Consider the following 20,910-nt stretch of genomic DNA (forward strand, 5'->3'; position numbering starts at 1 on the left):
GTATTGATTGAAGCTGCTCTGGGTGGGCCACTGCCCGCCCCAAGGGGAACCATGGTAGGATGCTCAGAAGCAGCTGAAGATGAGCTTGAGAATCAGGCAGGGACAAGACGGGTCCTAATGGGGTCCTAATGGGGTATGGGATATGGAAATGAAGCAAAAGGAGGTGTAGAGATGGAGGTGGAGGAGGTGCAGGGACGAGATACCTCCCTGTGAGACTACTAACATCAGGCCTGGAGAGTTCTAACTCCACCTTAGTCCCTTCTCCCCGTGCCCCCACCACTGTAAATTTTAATGGAAGGATCATTAAATATCTCCTAGAGCAACTCACATTCTGCAGAGTAATAAACTGAGGTCCAAAGAGGTGACTGGGCTGTCCAGCGTTATATATTGAATCTGTAGCAGAATCAGGACCACAACCGCATCGCCACTCACACCCCCACGCACCCTCCTCCCACCCTCAACCAGCTCCACTACAGGAAGGTCGAGCTTTGGAAGGAGAACTGCAGGTAGACAATGAGCAGGCCCAGTGAGGCCCAGAAGAGGCCCCAGCGAAGGGAGAAGAAGGTGTAGCCCGATGCCTCCTGGGCCCGTGGCTTGGAGGCACCGGAGAAGGTCACGTCCTCCTCCAGCAGCTTCTCGCTGGGCTTCCAATGCACGATGCCCTCCTGGCAGGCCTCGCAGAACTCTCCGCGGTGCCGCCGGTTGTCTTGGCGGCTGGCCACGTGGATGCGGTACTGGCCGCCGCTCTCCCCGTAGCGATGCTCGCGCAGGCTGGTGATGAGGTTGTCCACCAGGCTCTCAATGTTCTCCTCCAGCATGCTCGACTCGTCCAGCCGCGCCGTGCCGCACTCGTAGCACAGCTGCTTGAAGACGCGCATGCGCACCGAGCCCGCCCGCTGCGCGCGGTCCAGGTACATGTGGAAGAGGATGACCACGTGGGGCGACTGCCAGGTGTGCCAGCACCAGGAGCAGTGGAACCTGCGGGGGAGGGAGGCAGGGATGGAGAAGGTGGGCCTCCCTCCCAGCCACAGCCGGCCTGGAGGAGCCTGGAAAGGAGGAGCCCTGTGCACCTATACCTGGAAGTTGAGGCGGAGTGTTTACCGCCCCGGGGGTACATTAGTGCCTGAGCCGGCGTCTCAGCCTCCTCCTGGTGAGCTGCCCTCGGCCTGGAGCAGCATCCTCAGGAGCCAGATGCTGGAGCCATCTGGCTTCCAGCAGTGCTCTCCGCCTGCCTCCTGCGGGCCCTCCCGTGGCCTTGGTCCCCCCAAGCCTAATGCACTCAGGACATGGGTCTGGACGCTGCGGACTCACTCCCCCCAATCTGGGCCTTATTTCTCATCTGTGAAATGCAGGATAATTGTGTCCAATAAGCATCCTTCTGCTCAGACCTCCCATGACTCTGATAAGGGGGATGACCACACGTCTCACTCATGCATCCTGTCTGTTCTGGGGCAAAGAGATGCCTCTAGCTGTCCCAAGCACAGATCACCAAGAATCCACCGGATGGCCAGGTGGATGGGTGGCGCACCAGCAGGGGGAGGACTACAGAGTTTGGTCCCTGCACCTTCACAAAGAACACTGTCCTGTCCCTTGACAAATCATCCCTAGATCCCACTGCAGGCCCAAAGAAGAGACTGGAAAGGTGTATCCTGGTCTGCATCCCCCTCCACACACATACACACATGTACACTTACGTACACAGAGGCCACTTTGTCTACCCTGGGCCCCTTCGAGTTCCAGCCTCAGGAAACATGGAGGGAAGTGGCCTGGGACGCATATGGCCTAGGCTTCATCTCAGCCCCCACCCAGTGCTGGCACCCCTTCAGTGGCAGAGAACTCATGACGTCCAGTGGCAGTTCTTTCCGTCCCTGAGATAAAGCTCTTCCAGGCCCCTGTTACCAAGGCTTTACAGGCAGTCCAGAGTCCACTGGGTTGAGTCTGCCCTCACTGCTAACCCTCTATGGGATCCCTGTTGATGGCCCTGAAGGACCTCTGATGAGGAACTCAGTTCAGTCCAACAGACACCACGCAGCACCTACTGTATGCCAAGCACCACGCAGCGCAGCGGGGTGGAGATGAAGCCAAGCCTGGCCCTGAGCCCTGGGGCCCACAGACAACGTAAGCGCAGCACAGTACCCAGCGCAGCCCAAGGCAGGATTGGCAGGCCAGAGCATCCTGACTGGTCCTGAGCCAGAAGGGGAGTGTCCCCCTCCATCCTGCCTCCCTGTGCTAGGCCAGAGCTGCAGGGCACCAGGGATACAATGCTTACAGGTAGGGTGAGCCTCTGCACAGAATATGCACAAGGGTGATGCCTCTCCAGCCCTGCCTGAGGCCAGCTGGGAGCCACAGATCACCAGCCAGGAATAGGACCAGCTGATCCCTGAGGCAAGAGGAGCCACGAGCCTACGGAGCTCAGCCCAAACCCCTGGACCCCTGCACCTGAGTTTCCAACCCTTTGCACCCCTCCCACCAGCCAGCCCGGAGCTTCACATCTTCAGTCCCCTCCTTCTGCACCTCTTTAAATCAAGCCAATCCAGAGATGTTTCCCCTCCCTCAAGCCACACCTCAGATCTTAAATCTCAAAGCATCAGACCTAGTAGGAGGGGACGTTAGGATCATCTAGTCAAACTTTTATTTCAGTGAGAGAAAGAGAGCCGTCTGCACACACAGCTAGTCAGAGACAGAGCCGAGACCCAGCCTGTAACAGGTGCCCAAAAGATGTCTCTTGAATGGATTTGAATTGAAATGAACCAACCAACCTCTGCCTCTCTGACTTTTGTCCCAAAGGCAAGTTCACTCTAATATTTGCAGCTCTTGGGGCAGGAGTACAGGTGTAAGCTCCTCACCCACCGCCTGCCTCCTTCTGTTCCCACCGCCAGCCCAAGGAGCTTAGCATGCAAGCATGTGTGAACAGCCCAGTCTGTGTATCCACACCCCCAGGACACAGCCCCCTGTTGCCCTCCCCAGGGGCCTAGGGCTACTGTCTGTCCTTGATTCAATGGACCCAGGGAAGAGGCCCATACAGTGTGTGCCCTTTTTTTTTTTTTTTTTTTTTTTTTTTTTGCGGTACGCGGGCCTCTCACTGTTGTGGCCTCTCCCGTTGCGGAGCACAGGCTCCGGACCCGCAGGCTCAGCGGCCATGGCTCACGGGCCCAGCCGCTCCGCGGCATATGGGATCTTCCCAGACCAGGGCACGAACCCGCGTCCCCTGCATCGGCAGGCGGACTCTCAACCACTGCGCCACCAGGGAAGCCCCTATTTTTAAAAATCTGATTTCCTCATTGTACTCCTCATCTCTTACCTGAAACCTCCTGACACTGAATTAAGACAGCTCAGGCCCACAAATGGGAAATTAGTCGGCCAAGGAAATTACTGGCCTCAGGACCGGGCTGCTTACTCCTTGATCACTCCCTCTCAGCAGTCAGCTTCCAGCCAGGAGAGATGGGGGTTCCTGTGAGTTCCTGGGAACCGAACCAACTGAGGAGCTTATGGCCCAGTCAGGAGTGAATCTCTGGGAGACATTGTGTCATTGTTCCCAGAACAAATGACAATGAAAAAAACCCAAAAAGATAGAGGGTGGAATTGTCAGGGTTTACCTGTTTGCTTTTACTCAAATGATGCCACCCCCTTAGGCCTAGAATCAGACTTAAATTTGAGTGGGAGCCGTCTCAGCAGAGACCAGTATGTCATCTTTCTGTACCACCGCCCTGTTTTCTCTCAAGAAGAAACGCTTGCTATACAATCAGTGAGCACAATTACAGCCTCACTTTTCTACACATGGGTTGCTCCAGGAATCCCAGTGTAAGAGCTCACTAATGTATACATGTGTGTAGCTGTGGCCACATCACACACTGGCAGTTTCACTATGCATTGCTGCCATATTTTTTAATCCAGATAATACTTCAAAACATAAAGGAATTTGTATTCCTTTATAAAATTAAACACTGTGTGCCTGTATTCTGCAAACAAAATTGGCAAAGGGGTGGGGGATGAAAGAACCATTCCCCCTCTCCAATTTGGAAAGTGGGTCAATAAATACCTTTGTAAAATAATCATTATTTATATGTTACTTCTTAGAATAATAAGGAATGTCAATGGGGAACCTAAAAATAAAAGTAATGAAGAGTGAGGGAGGTGAACAGATATCCCTGGGGGCTTTTGAAAACTCTATGTACCCTGACCCCAGAGATTTCAGTACATGGTCTTGAGGGGGATATACCCCCTCCACCCATTCAGGTTCTGGAAAGACACCCTCATTGACAGCCATTGTTACTGATGGGAATATGTTGTCCCACAGGCATCTTGGTGCCAAAAAAGAGAAAGAAAAATGAAGGTTGGGTAAAACTGAGATAGTGGTTCAGGATATTTCTTTACTTAGAAACAAATCCAGGGGAAATGCAAGCTGAGTCCTGTCTTCTCTTTCTCCACAATTCAAGGAACCAAGGAAGGTGCTACAGGGCAAAGCAAAGGTCCCAGGGGGAATCTTCCCAGTAGCGGTTAGGATGGCCTCTCATCCCCAAGACGCAGTGCTCAGGCAGCATGGTCCAAGCTCCACTCTGGGCGAGAGGTGACCTCTGAGTGTCAGGGCATTCACATGGTCAGACCAGCCCACAGCTCTCAAACAGTGTGTGTAGCGAAACACCCTCTGGGGAAGATTTCACGCCTCTCTGTTATCAGTTGGCAGCAGACAGGACAAGAGCAGTCAGGCAAGATTCTATTCCTGCTGGTTTTCAAAAGTCCAAATTCTATGGGCCATGCTTCCTAGGCAGCCCAAAGTCTGTTTTAAGGGTGGCCATACCTGCTGTCACTTTTTTTCAGGGCCTTTTAATGTTAGGCAGAGATTCGGTGAGGAATTGTCACACTATCTATGGGAAGAACATAAATAAAAAGAGGGAGGTGGGAGCAGGGGGCGCTCTACACAAGGAAAAAAAAAGAGGATGGTGTTTGAAGAAGTGAGTTAGTGGTTCAGGAGGGAAGACTATAGAATTCTCTGCTGAAAAGAGACAGTCGGACTCAGAAGATCTGGAGATACTTTCAGCAGGTGCAGCCAGTGCTGACTTCTGTCCAATAAGTAGAGGGCCTCCGTCAGAGTCCCCTAACTATACTGAGAACCTGTCAGTTTCTGATGAGCTGAGGCTCAACACACACAAAGAACCATGACTCCGCCCTGGGACAGTGATGGCAGAGCAAAAAGGAAGCTTGGGAAAGCTTATGCTGGCTCTTAAAACTCCCATTCTGAAATGACATTTTCCACTTCTCCTCACATTCCATTGGCCAAATCAAGTCATGTAGCCAAGGCTGCAATTGGGCAGGGAAATATATTTTGCCAAAGGAGGGAGGGGGGCACCTTAGGGAGTGGTACCGAGCACTTTGGACTCAGTAAAATAAAAATAAAATTCATCACAGCATCCACCTGAATGATGGGCACCCTCCTGGAACAATGGAGCTAAACAGGTTTTATGGTGCAGTGTAGTCAGAAATCCTGAATTCTAATCTCTAACTTCTCTTAGACCTTCTTTGTGACCTCAGTGAAAGGGACACCTGTAGAGGATGGAGACCACATGTCCTGAGTTCTCCAGAAGGATCTTCATTTCAAGGCCACTGCGATGTTTCCCAGGAGAATACGTACTTAGCAGACCATGGGGAACTGCGGTCAGTATAAGTTGTTGAACCGTACTCCAGAACCTTGAGAATCCAGCCCCAAAGTCCTAGAAAAATGGCTTTACTAAATTCCCTTGCATAGTTGGACAGAAAGACATATTTGTAAAAATGGTAATTAACAAAATAAAAGCATGCACTTCAGCACCACAGATTCTAACCACCACCAAGACTGTTCCAGAGGCAATCATACCTGAGGTTGGCAGCAAGGATGCTACTCTGTCTAGTTCCAGTTCTTGGAGGACAGGATTATAAAAATCAACCTTTCTGCTGACCACAACTAAAATATGCTGCTTAAAATATTGTTTATAAAAGCATTAATTATATAACAAGATCCTTTTGCACCATTAGGGCAAAATGTACATGAGGCAGGAAGCCAGAAAGACGAGCAGAGCGCTAAAGCTGCTTTTACTCTGAAGACACTTGTCAAATCAGATGAAATAGAGCCGCTGTATTTATCCCTTCAGAGGACCCAGGACAACAGGAGACACAGTCTAGGGTCCACCTAAGGCAGGGAGCATAATAAGAGACCCTCTGCCCAGAGGGCTGGAACCAGGAAGGGCAACACCTCCAGTGTAGCAATGAATGGGAAGCATCAGCCCCAGCCACTCCCGGAAGACTGCAAGGATAATTGCCTTGACCATGAGGAGGAAAACGTATTGTTTAGCTTCAGAATTGGATAAACACTTATAATGATATGGGGATAATTACTAAACGAATAGGAACAGAATATATCTAAACTTTCATCCTAATAGAGAGAAAATAATATAATTATTAGAAAACATATAATCCAAAAGAAAACAAGAAAGAAGAGAGGGAGAATCAAAATACAGTGAGACATGAATTCCCTGGCAGTCTCAGTGGTTAGGACTCTGCGCTTCCACTGCAGGGGACACAGGTTCAACCCCTGGTTGGGGAACTAACATCCCGCGTGCCGCACAGCGCGGCCAAAAAAAGTGTAGGAGAAGAAAAAGAAGAAGGATCTTTAAACAAAATACAGTGAGGCATAGATAACAAAAAATCAGATAATAGTGAATAGATTAGCAAATACATTAAGTATAAATAAACTGAATGTCCAGTTATAAGGCAAAGATTGTCTGACTGAATTAAAAAACAACATCCAATGACAATCCCAACAGAATATTGTTAGACACCCACCTGACAGGCAAAAATGAAAATGCGTGATCAAGCTAAGAACTGGTGATGTTAACAAGTAACATGAACTGCAATGTGCGGTTGGTGGAAATTTACATAACCCTTTTGGGGAAGTTGTCACTGCCTTGCAAGGCTGAACATTCAAGAACCCTATGATCTAGCCATTATACTCCTGGGTGCATATCCTAGAGAAACTCTTTCACATTTTCACTAGATTACATCTATGATAATGTTCGTACATCATGTTTGGAAGGATGCAAATCACATTCCAATGCATTTCATTCCACTTCTCTCTACCCTATTCCATTCCTCTACATTCAATTCTATTCCTCCCCAGTCCATTTTATTCTTTTCCATTTCCCTTTACAAATGTCCATCAACCAAAGGATGGACACACACACACTGGAACATTATGGAGCAATAAAAATAAGTTACTTCTACTCACATCAACATGATAAAATTTCATCTTACTCCTTTTTCTCCACTTCTATCATGTTGATGTGAGTAGAAGTAATTAATCTGTGATTTAATGAATTGATATATTAAATGTGTATATGTTAAAATATTTAAATATATGAATAGAAGTATTTATAGTGATTAAAGTAACTATAAGTTTTCTCTGTGGGAAGGGAGAGGGGTGCTTGTGTTAGGGGATTATTACATATTGTGAATGAAAGAGTTTTCAGGGGGCTGGCAAAGTCTTTCTGACCTAGGTGTTTGTTATGTAAGTTTTCAGTGTATAGTTATTCCTTAAATTTTATGTGTATGTCTTAAGTATTCTTCTGTATATAGGATATATTTCACAATTTACAACAAAGTGGATACCACCCCCTTTCTGGGAGACATCCCCTTTCCCGTTGCTCAGATGGCCCCAAAGTACCAGCATCTAGCAATGGCCCTTCTGAATATTTTCATTAAGGTGGTCATAGATTTTAAAACTGAAAGAGGACTAGAAAAACCATCATCCCCCTACTCTGAGAAAAGCTTGGGCAGGTGAGCAAAGGAAATTCAAAGAAGGAAATAATGAGACAGTGCCTGGCAAATAGCAAGCTCTTAGTGAATATTCCAGGTTCTTCTTCCACAGCACCTGCCATACTATCATTGCATTCCTCCACAAGTCCAATTATTCTTTGTTTTCTCCAATGACTCATAAAACCTTACATAGTAGGTGCTCAGTAAAATTTGTTTAATGAATGAATAGTGGTGACACTTAACTGTATATAACCTTTACAATTTAGATTGAATGTAAATTTTACTAACACAGGAACCATAAAAATATGTCCCTACAGATCCCATAGCATATGGAATTGCATATTATAGAAGTACAATAGGTGTTGTGAATTCCATTCACTTCACAGCAACAAAGATTCTTTTAACATCCATGACGTGCTAGGATGGAAACGAAGTGCCACGGGGGACACATAATTACATGATCTGCCCACATGGGCAGGAAACAGCCCTCAAATGGTGGGATTGAAGGGGCACTCTAACACCTGTAGCTTCTTGGAATTAGGTTTACGATGCACAGGTCTGGAAGATTATTCTTCCAGGCACTGTAAGCTTAACACAATGCCAGTTATCAGAAAGGGGGAAAGCCCTGAACCTACCGAAAACTACCCTCAAAGAGGATATATAATTTTTAAATAGAATTTTTATTTCACTCAGACATATCAGACTCGTCAGCCACTATGTATATAATGGACATAAAATTTCTAGTATTATTATTAAGAATTTTTCTGATGCAGCACTCAGAACTCTGGGTTTTAAATTTGGGGCAAACTGCCATTGACCTCAGTGTTATAGGCCAAAGAGAATGCAACACAGGTGTTCTTTTTTTTAAAGATCTTTACTTCAAATAAATTTTTTAAAATTAATTAATTAATTTATTTTTGGCTATGTTGGGTCTTCGTTGCTGCGCGCGGGCTTTCTCTAGTTGCGGTGAGCGGGGCCTACTCTTCGTTGTGGTGCGTGGGCTTCTTATTGCGGTGGTTTCTCTTGCTGCGGAGCACGGGCTTTAGGCTCCCAGGCTTCAGTTGTTGTGGCTCACAGGCTCTAGAGCACAGGCTGAGTAGTTGTGGCGCACGGGCTTAGTTGCTCCGAGGCATGTGGGATCTTCCCAGACTAGGGATCCAACCCGGGTTCTCTGCATTGGCAGGCGGATCCTTAACCACTGCGCTATCAGGGAAGTCCAAGACGTGGTTCTTAAAACACCGTTTTTTACATGTATCCAACTCAGCCTCAAGTTCACTAAATCCTTTCTCATCTTTTCTTAATATTAAAGTCTTTACATTTGTCTTTCCTCCTTTGCAACACTACAAGTTTTTCCTCTGAGCACACAGTATATTTGGATAAATATGTGTACCACACATATTTAAAAGAGACCTCCAGAAGGGGTGATGCAAACCCTTGAAGAATGAGCAACTGACAGCTAAACAAAGAAGGGGGATAAATGTATTCAAAGTAGAGGAAACCATTGGCAAAGACTTCAAGGATGAAATAATCTAGAATCGTTCTTGAAACTCCAACGAGAGATATGTGGGACCTGGATTATAAAGGAGTTTTCAATGTCATGCAAAGCATTAAGACTTTGTCTTAAAGGGAACGTGGAATCACGGGAATCATTTTAAGCCTGAACTACCTGATCAGATTTGCACACCAATAGTGGGCCAGTAAAGGGCATTGATCTCTCCCCCATTCCCCAGGAATGGCTGGTGCTTCGAAGTGCTGCTCCCATGACACTGTAGCCCTGGGCTCTGATCTGTCTAACTTCTTGCAAGCCACACCCCTCTGCAGGAGGGATGGGGAGAACTTTCACTCTGTCATACAAAAAAAAACTCTAGAGAGTTTTGCCCTGCCAGTTCAGACCTACTGGATTCAGTGTCATGAGAAAATAGAGAAATAAATAGTTTACAATGTTTATGCTGGAAAGCAATTAATACTCAGAATTTGAACATTAAACGTTTTAATCAGTTTATATTGTCAATAAAGCTTCTATGGATTGTTTTCCAACAATGGAGATCCAGGTGAATAAGAAATAGATACACTGATGCTTGTAAGTTTGCATTAGTACATCAGTATTTGTCAAATGAACACAGACACCCCCAAGACATACATAGCCATCAAGTTGCCTAATATCTCCTACCAATTTTTTTTTTGAGACAATCTTTGTTTTATTTTATTTTTTATAGTTTTTTATTTTATTCTTAATATTTTAATTTTATTGTAAATTTAATAATTTACAATGTGTTAATTTCAGGTGTATAGCAAAGTGAATCTGTTATACATATACACATATATATATCTCCACTCTTTTTAAGATTCTGTTCCCATATAGGCCATTACAGAGCACTGAGTAGAGTTCCCTGTGCTATACAGTAGGTCCTTATTAGTTATCTATTTTGTATATAGTGGTGTGTATGTGTCAATCCCAATCTTCCAATTTATCCCTTCCCCTGCCCTTACCCCCGGTAACCTTAAGTTTATCTTCTACATCTGTAACTCTATTTGTGTTTTGTAGGTAAGTTCATTTGTAGACATATTTTAGATTCCACATATAAGCGACATCATATGACATTTGTCTTTCTCTGACTTATTTCACTTAGTATGACAATCTCTAGGACCATCCATATTGCTGCAAATGGCATCATTTTATTCTTCTTTATGGATGAATAATATGCCATTGTATATAGGTACCACATCTTCTTTATCCATTTCTCTGCCAATGGACATCTAGGCTGCTTCCATGTCCTGGCTATTGTAAATAGTGTTTCAGTGAACATTGGGATGCACGTATCTTTTCAAATTATGGTTTGCTCCAGACATATGCCCAGGAGTGGGATTGCTGGATCATATGGTAGCACTATTTTTAGTTTTTTAAGGAACCTCAGTACCATTCTCCATAGTGGCTATACCAGTTTACATTCCCACCAACGGTGTAGGAGGGTTCCCTTTTCTCCACACCCTCTCTAGCATTTACTGTTTGTAGATTTTTTGCTGATGGCCATTCTGACCAGTGTGAGGTGATACCTTGTTGTAGTTTATTGATTTGCATTTCTCTAATAATTAATGATGTTGAGCATCTTTTCATGTGCTTTTTAACCATCTGTATGTCTTCTTTGGAGAAATGTCTAATTAGATCTTCTGTCCATTTTTTGATTGGGTTGTTTGTTTTTTTGAAATTGAGCTGCATGTGCTGTTTGTATATCTGAGAGATTAATCCCTTGTCAGCTGCTTCATTTACAAATATTTTCTCCCATTCTGAGGGTTGTCTTTTCATTTTGTTTATGGTTTCCTTTGCTGTGCAAAAGCTTTTAAGTCTAATTGGTCCCATTTTTTTTCTTTTAACATCTTTATTGGGGTATAATTGCTTTACAATGGTGTGTTAGTTTCTGCTTTATAACAAAGTGAATCAGTTATACATATACATATGTTCCCATATCTCTTCCCTCTTATCCCATTTGTTTATTTTTGTTTTTATTTTCATTTTCTAGGAGGTGGATCGAAAAAGCTCTTGCTGCGATTTATGCCAGAGTGTTCTGCCTATGTTTTCCTCTAAGAGTTTGATAGTGTCCAGGCTTACCTTTAGGTCCTTAATCCATTTTGAGTTTATTTTTGTGTACAGTGTTAGGATGTGTGGTCTCAGGACTTAATGAAGCTCCGGTTCTTCATATCTCATGGTGGAAAGAATTCAGCGAGAGACAAAGTGATAGGTAAGAAGTGGATTTATTTAAAGAGAAACGCACTCCACAGACAGAGTGTGGGATATCTCAGAAGGCGAGAGGCCTCTCCTACCTAGTTTTTAAAACATGATATAGGAGGACAGGAAAATCTTAATGTGAATTTATGCCAGTAAGCATGGGACAGGGAGAGTTTGAAAATAACTTACGCTGGAGAGTAAATTCTGTGATGATAAGGTAGACGCTGCAGGTGCAAAAGGCATTACAATTACTTAATTTGCGTCGCTCCCTGCACAATTAAGCAAAGTCCAAGAGGGTGAGGGGACTCGAAGGTCCAGTCCAGAATGGTTTCAATGTCCAAGGGGGCCTGTTGATGGAAACCAGTCAGAGTACAACACCAAACTCATGGGTAGCTGCAGTTTCCACGTGGGAATCCAGGTCATTCTTCTGAGAGATTTTATATGATGCAAGAGACAGCAGAAGCCACAAACCAGTTCTTGAGACATCAGGAACCGGCCAAGGAAACAACAGATTATTTCTTCACCTTAAAATCTAGTTGGGAGGAAAATCCTGATGAATCTCAATTATAATAAAAGTTAATAGTGACAGAGTGCTTACTTTACATTATGAGGTTTTCCTAGTACTTTACATGTTAATTTATTTAAGCACACAAGAACCCTATGAGGTCAGTACTATAATTATTATCCCTATTTCACATATGAGGAAACTGAGGCATCGAAAAGCTAAGTAATTTACTGGCAGTCACATAGTTAATAAGTGACAGTTCCAAGATTTGGACCCAAACAGTCTGGCTCACCAACTACGTGCATTTTATCCACTAAGCTTTTCCCTAGGCCCAGTTTTAAAAGTAATAAATTCGGGCTTCCCTGGTGACACAGTGGTTGAGAGTCCGCCTGCCGATGCAGGGGACACGGGTTCGTGCCCCGGTCCGGGAAGATCCCACATGCCGCGGAGCGGCTGGGCCCGTGAGCCACAGCCGCTGAGCCTGCGCGTCCGGAGCCTGTGCTCCGCAACGGGAGAAGCCACAACAGTGAGAGGCCCGCGTACCACAAAAAAAAAAAAAAAGAAAGTAATAAACTCATTATAAAATGTTGAGCAATACAACAATATATTAAAGAATAAACAAAAGTTCAACATTCTCTTCACCTTACCTCTCCCTGCCCTTCATTTTTTTGTCCAGTTATTATTGGTAAAAATTTAGAATTTTTGATAACAGAATGTGTTTGATTAAAAACAGAATCATAACATTTTTAAGTGTTGTACAGCACTGATATGTTTCCAGTTCGGTACATAATGACTCATGAGATATGGGGCCTTGTTCGTGAGCCTGTGTTCAACCCATCTGACACCAGCATCAGCACCTCAGCTGCAGCATCTCCTTGGGCCTTGCACGTGCTGCTGCACATGCAGTACCTTGTGACGTCATTACAATACTGCCTCTGTGTGAAAAACGACTATCAAAAGAAGGAGGAAATTTTATTAAAAGGTGAAAAACTGGTTAATTTGTGATGTGAGGTCATGCTTTGGCCACCCACGATTCTCCCTGACTGTGATTCCAGTAAAAGCCAGAAAGCTTTTGTAAACATTTCTCAGTTTTCAACTTGGGGATTCTTGGAAGTTCAGGTAAAAATAGTCTCTGTCTGCTTTTAGCATAAAGGTCTCTATGGAGAGCCAGAGACCTGCGTACTTATCTCAAATTTGTAGTAACCTAGGATCAATCACTTTCACTCCTCAGCATTGATTTTCTATTTCCAAATGTCAAAAGTCCTCACCACCCCAGCCCTGTTCGCTGCTGAGATTTTGGTGTCTAGAGGCACCATGAAAAGCAAAGTGGTCTCACCAAGCCCAATACAGATGTCCATCCCCTAACTCTACTGTTTCTACGTACCTTTTTCCCTGTTTCGGTGTGCTTTTGCTTCTGGAGACCCATAGCTTCCTCCAGCTTTGTCTTACAGATTTAAGGGAATCTAGGTATTATCCATAGTGAGATATATTTTTTAATCCATGAGTAAACAGTTATGGACTCCTATTAGTGCAGAGTGAGGCTCTGAGGCTATTGAGATGAACAAAACACAGTCCCTGCCCTTCTGGATTCCATCTGGGGCAGCACAGTGTTGCCTTTGTGGCCATGAAACAATCGCACTTTCACTGCTGTGACATTCTATCCGTGAACCTTTAGCTCTCTTGTTAGAATAAACTCCTGCTCTCTCCTTCTTTGACCGGTGAATTGTTTTAAGGGTTTTTTTTTTTTTTTTAATTTACAGACAAATGGAATTTTTCCAGTTCTTTTTTTTTTATTATTATTGATTTTTAGCTTAATTGCATTGTTTTGAGAGAATGTCTATATGATACCAAATCTTTGACACATTCTGAGGCTACTGTTGTCCTTTCTTTTTTTTTTTTGCGGTACGCGGGCCTCTGACCGCCGCAGCCCCTCCCGCTGGACGCGCAGGCCCAGCGGCCATGGCTCACGGGCCCAGCCGCTCCGCGGCATGTGGTATCTTCCCGCACCGGGGCACGAACCCGTGTCCCCTGCATCGGCAGGCAGATTCTCAACCACTGCGCCACCAGGGAAGCCCTCCTTTCTTTATTATACTTTTATGTATTTAATTTTTAACAATTTGTATTAAATATATTTAGAGAGACAGTATAATATTAAAATTAAAACCTCAGACTCCAGCACCAGATCTGGATTTTAATCCCAGCTCTGCCAGTTAATGGTTGCGTAAAATTGGGTGATTATCTGTCTTCATGTTTATAAAGTAGGGATAGTAATAGAGACCACTCCAATTGGTTATTGAGAGGATCAATGAGCTCATACCTGTACAGAGCTAAAAGCAATTCCTGGCACATAGTGAATGCTCAATAAATGTTATTTATTATTATTATTTCACTATATTATATTGCTATTAGTCTATTCCATTTATAGAACATTCTCAAAATGACAAAATTATACAGATGGAGACTGTATAATTTTGCCAGGGGTTAGGGATGAAGGGAGGAAGAGGATAACTATGAAGGGGTAGCATGAGGGATTTTTGTGGTGATGGAACAGTTGTGTATCTTGGTTGTGGTGGCCATAAATCTATACAGGAGATAGAATTGCATAGGGCTATACACGCATACACATACACACACACACGCACACACGAGTACATGTAAAACTGGTGAAATCTGAGTAAGATCTGTGGGTTATACCAATTGCATCACCTTCCTGGCTTTGATATTGTGCTATAGTTGAATAATATGTTACCACTGGGGGAAGCTGGAGAAGGGTACATGAACTTCTATGTACTACTTTTGTGACTTCCTGTGAATCTACAACTACTTAAAAGTAAAAAGTTTCTTTAAAAAAGATCCTAGAGGGCTTCCCTGGTGGTGCAGTGGTTGAGAGTCCGCCTGCTGATGCAGGGGACACAGGTTCGTGCCCCGGTCCGGGAAGATTCCATATGCCGTGGAGCAGCTAGGCCCGTGAGCCATGGCTGCTGAGCCTGCGCGTCCGGAGCCTGTGCTCTGCAAAGGCAGAGGCCACAACGGTGAGAGGCCCGCGTACCGCAAAAAAAAAAAAAAAAAAAAAAAAAAAGATCCTAGAATATTGTGACTATTCAATAAATGTTATTTAGTATTATTATTTTGTCATAGCTGTTTTTCAAGTTTTTCTGCATTCAAACATGTATTAATTTCAAAATTAAATACACAGCAATAAATGTTATTTTTAAAAGACTGTGCTTCAGCAAAGTTACAAATTGTTAAATATATAGAAACTCTGAGCCCCTTGTGAACTGTTAAGTAGGTTAGAGTTGAAATGTTTGTTAGCCCCTCTTGAACTGTGAAAATATTAGGAGGCATGAGGAGGGAAGCCCCAGAGCTTGGGTGTGTGAATGTTGGTCTACTGGCTGCAGGAAACACTGAGAACAACAGATGAGAAAGGGCCGGCCTACAGCAATTAGAACTCCGTGGTCTGGATGCCTGAATTCTATTCCCAGGACACCCCCAGTGGAGCAATCACCCATCTCTGTCTCCCAGCTACATAGGCTGGAAAAGCCAGAGTCATGGTTTCCAGAAGGGGCCTGGGAGACTGACTGAAAAGACAGTCTTTTCATTTAGAGCCAGAAATTGAGGGCCAGGGAGAAGCTTCCTGACCAAGGCCAATGACCTTGAGTCAGCCACAGCAGTTTGCCCTGGATCTCACTGAGTCAGCCCAGGTCAGCAGGGATTGGCTGATGTCCTCCACCCATAACTTCCCAGGGTCACTGAGGATGACCAGGGGAGCACATCTTAGGCCCCCCCCCCCCCCGCCACCAGGCCCTTGGCATTGAAAGTGAGCGACAAGGCAGCCAGTCCACACCTGGTACCAGGCACCCAGAGTCCAGGACAACGCTCTGACGTAGGGGGTGAGCTCCAGGCCATGCCTAGCGGCTTCTCTGCTAACATTAAGTTTGTGATTTTAACACAAAGAGAATTCCAGTTCTGAGATCCTGAGCTCTCTTCTCAGCCTGTGTTGTGCAGTCGGAAAAGCTATGCACTAGGGTGCATGCAGATAGCACAATGACGCAGAATTAATCTTTAACCCACCCGCCGGCGCACAAAGGCATTGCCTGCGTGAGCTGAGCCCCCAAACGCAGTCAGAAGGCAAAGGTTCCCTTTCCAGGCCACCGCTGACTCGTCACATGTTCTTTCTGATCCTCAGATTCTTCATCTGCCAAATGGGATTCTTTCTTTCTTGACTGGCAAGATGACAGAGGATTAAGAGAGCTCTTGGAAATGAAAGCTCCTGGCGATCTCTAAACTTAATTGTTCTTATTCATGTCATCTCCTTAGCCCCTGCCTCCTGCCAGGTTCTACTAGGGATGGGTCTCTTTTGCCGGAGAATCGGTAAATGACCCTCTCCTTTCCAAGGAGAACTGCAAACACAAAATTCAAAGGAATTCCTTTCTGAGTGGAAATTTACACACTCAAGTAGGTCTCGGAAGGAGAGACTTGGGGGCCAGAGGACCTCCAATCACATCCCACAGACCCCCAGCCAATTCTGTTGGATGGCTTTGCTGAGGTGAAGGAGAGCTCTAGGAAGGAAACAGGCACAAAGGCATAAGAGGCCGATTAGAAGAAATAGCCCTGACCCCATTTACACCTTCCTACTTTCCGGGAAACAGTGGCACCTGCGGCCTTAATGACTTGGTCTACCCTGCCACCTTGTGGTTGTTTGCTAGACTGCACTAATAGAACTGCCTCAAACAATCTGGGTGCCAGAAGAGCTATAAACCCAGCTGGAACCCTTAATCACACACTCACTCTCTCAGTCCACCATTCAGCAAACCTATACAGATGCTCACAGTGAACCAGGCTGAGGAAATTCATGCATGGATGGCCTTTAAAGAGTTCCCAGGGTGGGGGAGAGTAGAAGGAGAAAAATGACATGCTAAGCAGAAGGCGTGGTGTATACAAAGATACTGAAGCCAGGTATGTTTGTGAAATGATGCATTTATCTATGAGCCTGAAAGATAGGGAGCACCAGGTAGGAATAGAGGGAGATGAGGTGTAGTCCCACTCTCAGCAAATGATGTGTGTGAACCCCCAAGAAAACCAAAATGGACATAAGCTGCCCCTGGAATAAGTTCAGGGGTACAGGAGCTGTCCAACCTACACAAAATGACCCCAGGCTCATGGGGTCATGCCCTTCTCTCTTGAGATTCATAGCAGACCCGTACTCCTGACTCTTCCCATGATCAAAACCAGTTTCTAAATGGGATAGGACCTTAGAAAAATCGCAAGCTTGAAAGGGACCTTGGAGTCATTTAGGCCAACTCTCCCTCCAAGTCAACATCACTGCAACTCGTCATGCAGCTTCTGCTTAATCACCTCAGGGATGAGCCCAGGCGCCTGCCCAGAGCCCATTCCGTCCTTAGACAACTCTGCGAAAATCCTTCATCCTATGCCGCTGAGTTCCTCCTTTTTATGATTCTTGGCCCAAGTTTCACTCTCCAAGGGTCACACTGAATAAGTGATTTGATATAGGAAGATATATGAAGCAGGCAATCATTTAGGGGCTGTGCTCAGGTCTGGAAATAGAAAATCATGGCAGTGATTTTAGTGGAAAGAACACTGACTTGGGTATTGGGAGAGCCGTGTCCAAGTCCTTCTAGAATCTTTGCTTAATGTCACTTGGCTTCCTTTTATATATGACGAAGGGGCTGGATTAGAGTGGAGATTCTCCCCTCTGGCTGCATGAGTGTTGCTGGGGAGTGGACAGCAGTACGATTACACGTTGCCTATGGCAGAGAGCCGGATTAGGTCACCACCAGGGTCAGTGCGAACACTCAAGGATGTTTCAAAATACCATTAACTATAATAGCCTCCTGTGCCTGTTAAGGGGCTTTTATCAAACCTGTAATGGTCTGTATACACATTCTTGGTGATCCCTACGCCATAGAGACCATGGATCTAGATTTTTCTCCCTTCTCCATAACGGAAGTGTGGCTGCTCACTGAGCACAGTTAGTTGGTCCCCTAGCTCTTCTGAGGTGAGACCTCCCCACCACCACCTCGCATTGATAAGAGAGACACAGCTGGTTAGAGGGAAAACAGAAGAGGCTCTGCCCAACCTCAGCCAGGTGACTTGGTCTCTCATCTTAAAGAGGTCAAGTTAGCCCCCCGCCACCAGTGGTTTTTTTTTTTTTTGTGTGTGGTACGCGGGCCTCTCACTGCCGTGGCCTCCCCCGTTGCGGAGCACAGGCTCCGGACGCGCAGGCTCAGCGGCCACGGCTCACGGGCCCAGCCGCTCTGCGGCATGTGGGATCTTCCCGGACCGGGGCACGAACCCATGTCCCCTGCATCGGCAGGCGGACTCTCAACCACTGCGCCACCAGGGAGGCCCACCAGTGGTTTTTTGTGATGTGACTGAGACCACGGTATAAAGTCCAGTGCCCGGAGTCAAGAAGTCCCTCCAAATCTCAGTTCCCTTCACCTTAGACAGCCGGGAGAAGGCCCAAAGAAGAGGTGGGCGTGGTGCCACTCCTGAGAGCATCTCACCAACCCCCATCCCACAGACAATTCTTGTCATGGGCTGAAATACGTCCCTCTCCCTGCGATTCTTATGTTAAGATCCTAACCCCCAGGACCTCAGAATGTGACCTGATCTGGAAATAGGGTTGTGCAGATATAATTAGTTAAGATGAGGTTATTGGGGTGGGGCCTACTCCCATTTGATTGGTATCCATATAAAAAGGGGAAATGTGGCCACAGAGACACACACATAGGGAGAACACTGGGTAAAGATGAAGACAGAGATCAAGGTGACACTCTGCAAGCCAAGGAGTCCCAAGGATGACCAGGAAACCACCGGAAGCTGAAGGAGAGGACTGGAATAAGATGCTGCCTCACAGCCCTCAAAAGAAACCAACCCTGCCGACACCTTGATCTCAGACTCCTAACCTCCAGGACGGTGGGACACCCTCCTGTTGTCCTGGCCACTCAGCTTGCAGTACTTTGCTAAGGCAGCCCTCGCACGCTTATCCACCTCCAGAGGGGGATCCTATTGGTGGCATTGAGGAGGAGAGCTCTTTTCAGACAGAAGGAGGCACTGCGGTCCCACAGAAAGGAGGGAGATGCTTGCCAGCCCCGGGAGTGCTTCCGCCCAGCCCCCAACTCCGCAGGCCAGCTACCCCTGTGCTGCCCTGAAAGAGCAGTTTGCATCTTTTAGCCACAATGGTATGTCTCTTTGTGTCTCTTTGTGATTTCACTTCCATATTTGTCCATGTTTCGTCTTCCCAGAGTGACCGCACACTCCTTGGAGGCTAGGGCCATGTTACAAACCACCTGGGAGTCAAGACCTCTTTGATGAAAATTCTGGGTGTGACCTTAGGCATGTCGCCTTTCCCATGGCTTCTGCACCTGTAGACTAGGATCGTAATCACAAAGGCCCCTGCAGTCATGCTATTCTGTGATTCTGATTCTAAGCATGCTTGATATTTAACCAACCTGCCTGTTCAAAGTACAAAAGGGAGGAGAGACCCAGGAAACTCATCTCTTAAATGTACTGAGAAGCCAGTCCCTTGGGGTTACATGGGTCAGAATCATTTAATAAAAGGGCAAGACCCCAGGGGCTTAGGGGTAAGAGTTTTCCAAGAGCTCCAAGCCCCACTGAGTGCCCTTCCTAGACTCCAAGACCCTCCTGCTTCAGTGCCTGCCTCTCTAGAATCCACTTCCTTAGTGATGCTGAGGCTTTCTCCTCCTTCAATGAAGGTGCGTGGCCCTGGGTACTACGTCCCGTGTACCCACCCAGGGCTGGGCTGCTGCGTGCCTTTTAGAAGCCTCCTGCCACTGCTTTGAAGGCTAGGAGGAACACGGTCTTTCCATGTGGTTGCAGTATGTTGGATGGACCGCTCTTTGTGTCTTCCCTGGGAGGGATCACAGCATGCCTCAGCCTGAACCCAATCTAAGAGTGTTGAAGGGCCTTCCTGATGGCTGACACCTCAACTGGATACCTGTGTAAATTGTGCTCTTTCAGTTCCAGGAAACAGGGACTCACACAGACCAGACCAAGTATGGTGGGTGATATAGGAGTAGAGGTAGAGACCTTACTATGAAGCGGTTATAAAAGGGATGGACTCTTCTAGAAATCTGAAACCAGAATCCCCCAATCAATGGCAAGCTTCCTAGGACCTGGTACTGGAAGGACATTCTAGTTGCAAGCCTTCTCCAGGGACCTCACTGTGGTACCATTAATGAAACCCAGCTTCTCTCCAGAGGGTCAGCTTCTCTCTGCATCATTTTCCTTCTCTTCCTTATTCCATCTCTCTTAGTGTTTTGCAAAGCATGTCTCTGGTAGAATGTGAGACAATTTCTAGAAGGCATATGAGTGAACATTTTTATTTTGAATACTAACTCTATTTTTATTTATATGGGGGGAACCATATCTTAAAAGTGAGTCGATTTACAGAAAAATAGTGCATAAATATTCAAGGTATGATGTTACAGCAAAATCATGAAGGTGGATCACAAAGGACTGAAATTAGAGAAACACTGGACTGGCTGGTCTTCTTCATATTTCACTACAAATCCCCAGGACACAGGATCTTATGGCCCAACTCATCAGCGCCCCCTCTCAGGCAGCACTTGACCTGCTGTGATAGGCTACAGGCCTGCCTGTGGGATCCAGTGTCCATCCTTAGACAAGTCAGGGGTCAGGGAGGTATGGTATGAAATGTGGCTGCCCGTGGTCTGACTCTTCCTCCAGGGCTGGGGACAAGACAGTTTCTTTTGGAAAATTCTGTGTACAGGTGTAGTTTGATGTGTTATTATGGGCCCCTGGTTCCATTGTAACTCCTGTGGCACTGCTGCTGTTCCGGAGTTTCTGAGGTTTCCATCCTTCTGTCACCTCTACTCTGAGGAGTGGCTGTGAG

The 20,910-nt window shown here is 45.9% G+C and overlaps 1 protein-coding gene across 1 annotated transcript; it reads right to left on the reverse strand.

The window, feature by feature from the left end:
- Window positions 1–470: 470 nt before the first annotated feature.
- Window positions 471–13,440, reverse strand: LOC101272125 (receptor-transporting protein 2). Its single transcript, XM_004278497.1, has 3 exons — window positions 13,399–13,440; window positions 12,849–12,964; window positions 471–978 (listed from the first exon to the last, which is right to left on the reverse strand). Exons 1-3 carry the CDS (start codon window positions 13,438–13,440, stop codon window positions 471–473), a joined length of 666 nt encoding a protein of 221 aa, XP_004278545.1.
- Window positions 13,441–20,910: the final 7,470 nt, after the last annotated feature.

This window comes from Orcinus orca, chromosome 5 (genome assembly GCF_937001465.1).
Source record: "Orcinus orca chromosome 5, mOrcOrc1.1, whole genome shotgun sequence".
NCBI classification, from domain to species: domain Eukaryota; kingdom Metazoa; phylum Chordata; class Mammalia; order Artiodactyla; family Delphinidae; genus Orcinus; species Orcinus orca.

What these genes read in the sequence shown, in the direction of transcription:
- LOC101272125 (XM_004278497.1), bottom strand. Translation starts at nt 13,440, where the DNA reads ATGGGTCTCCAGAAGCAAAAGCACACCGAAACAGGGAAAAAG. An exon ending in ACACCGAAACAGGGAAAAAG is followed by an intron (nt 12,965 to 13,398) that starts GTACGTAGAAAC and finishes TTCTTTTGATAG; the next exon opens with TCGTTTTTCACACAGAGGCA. An exon ending in CTGATGCTGGTGTCAGATGG is followed by an intron (nt 979 to 12,848) that starts GTTGAACACAGG and finishes CCTCCCCCGCAG; the next exon opens with GTTCCACTGCTCCTGGTGCT.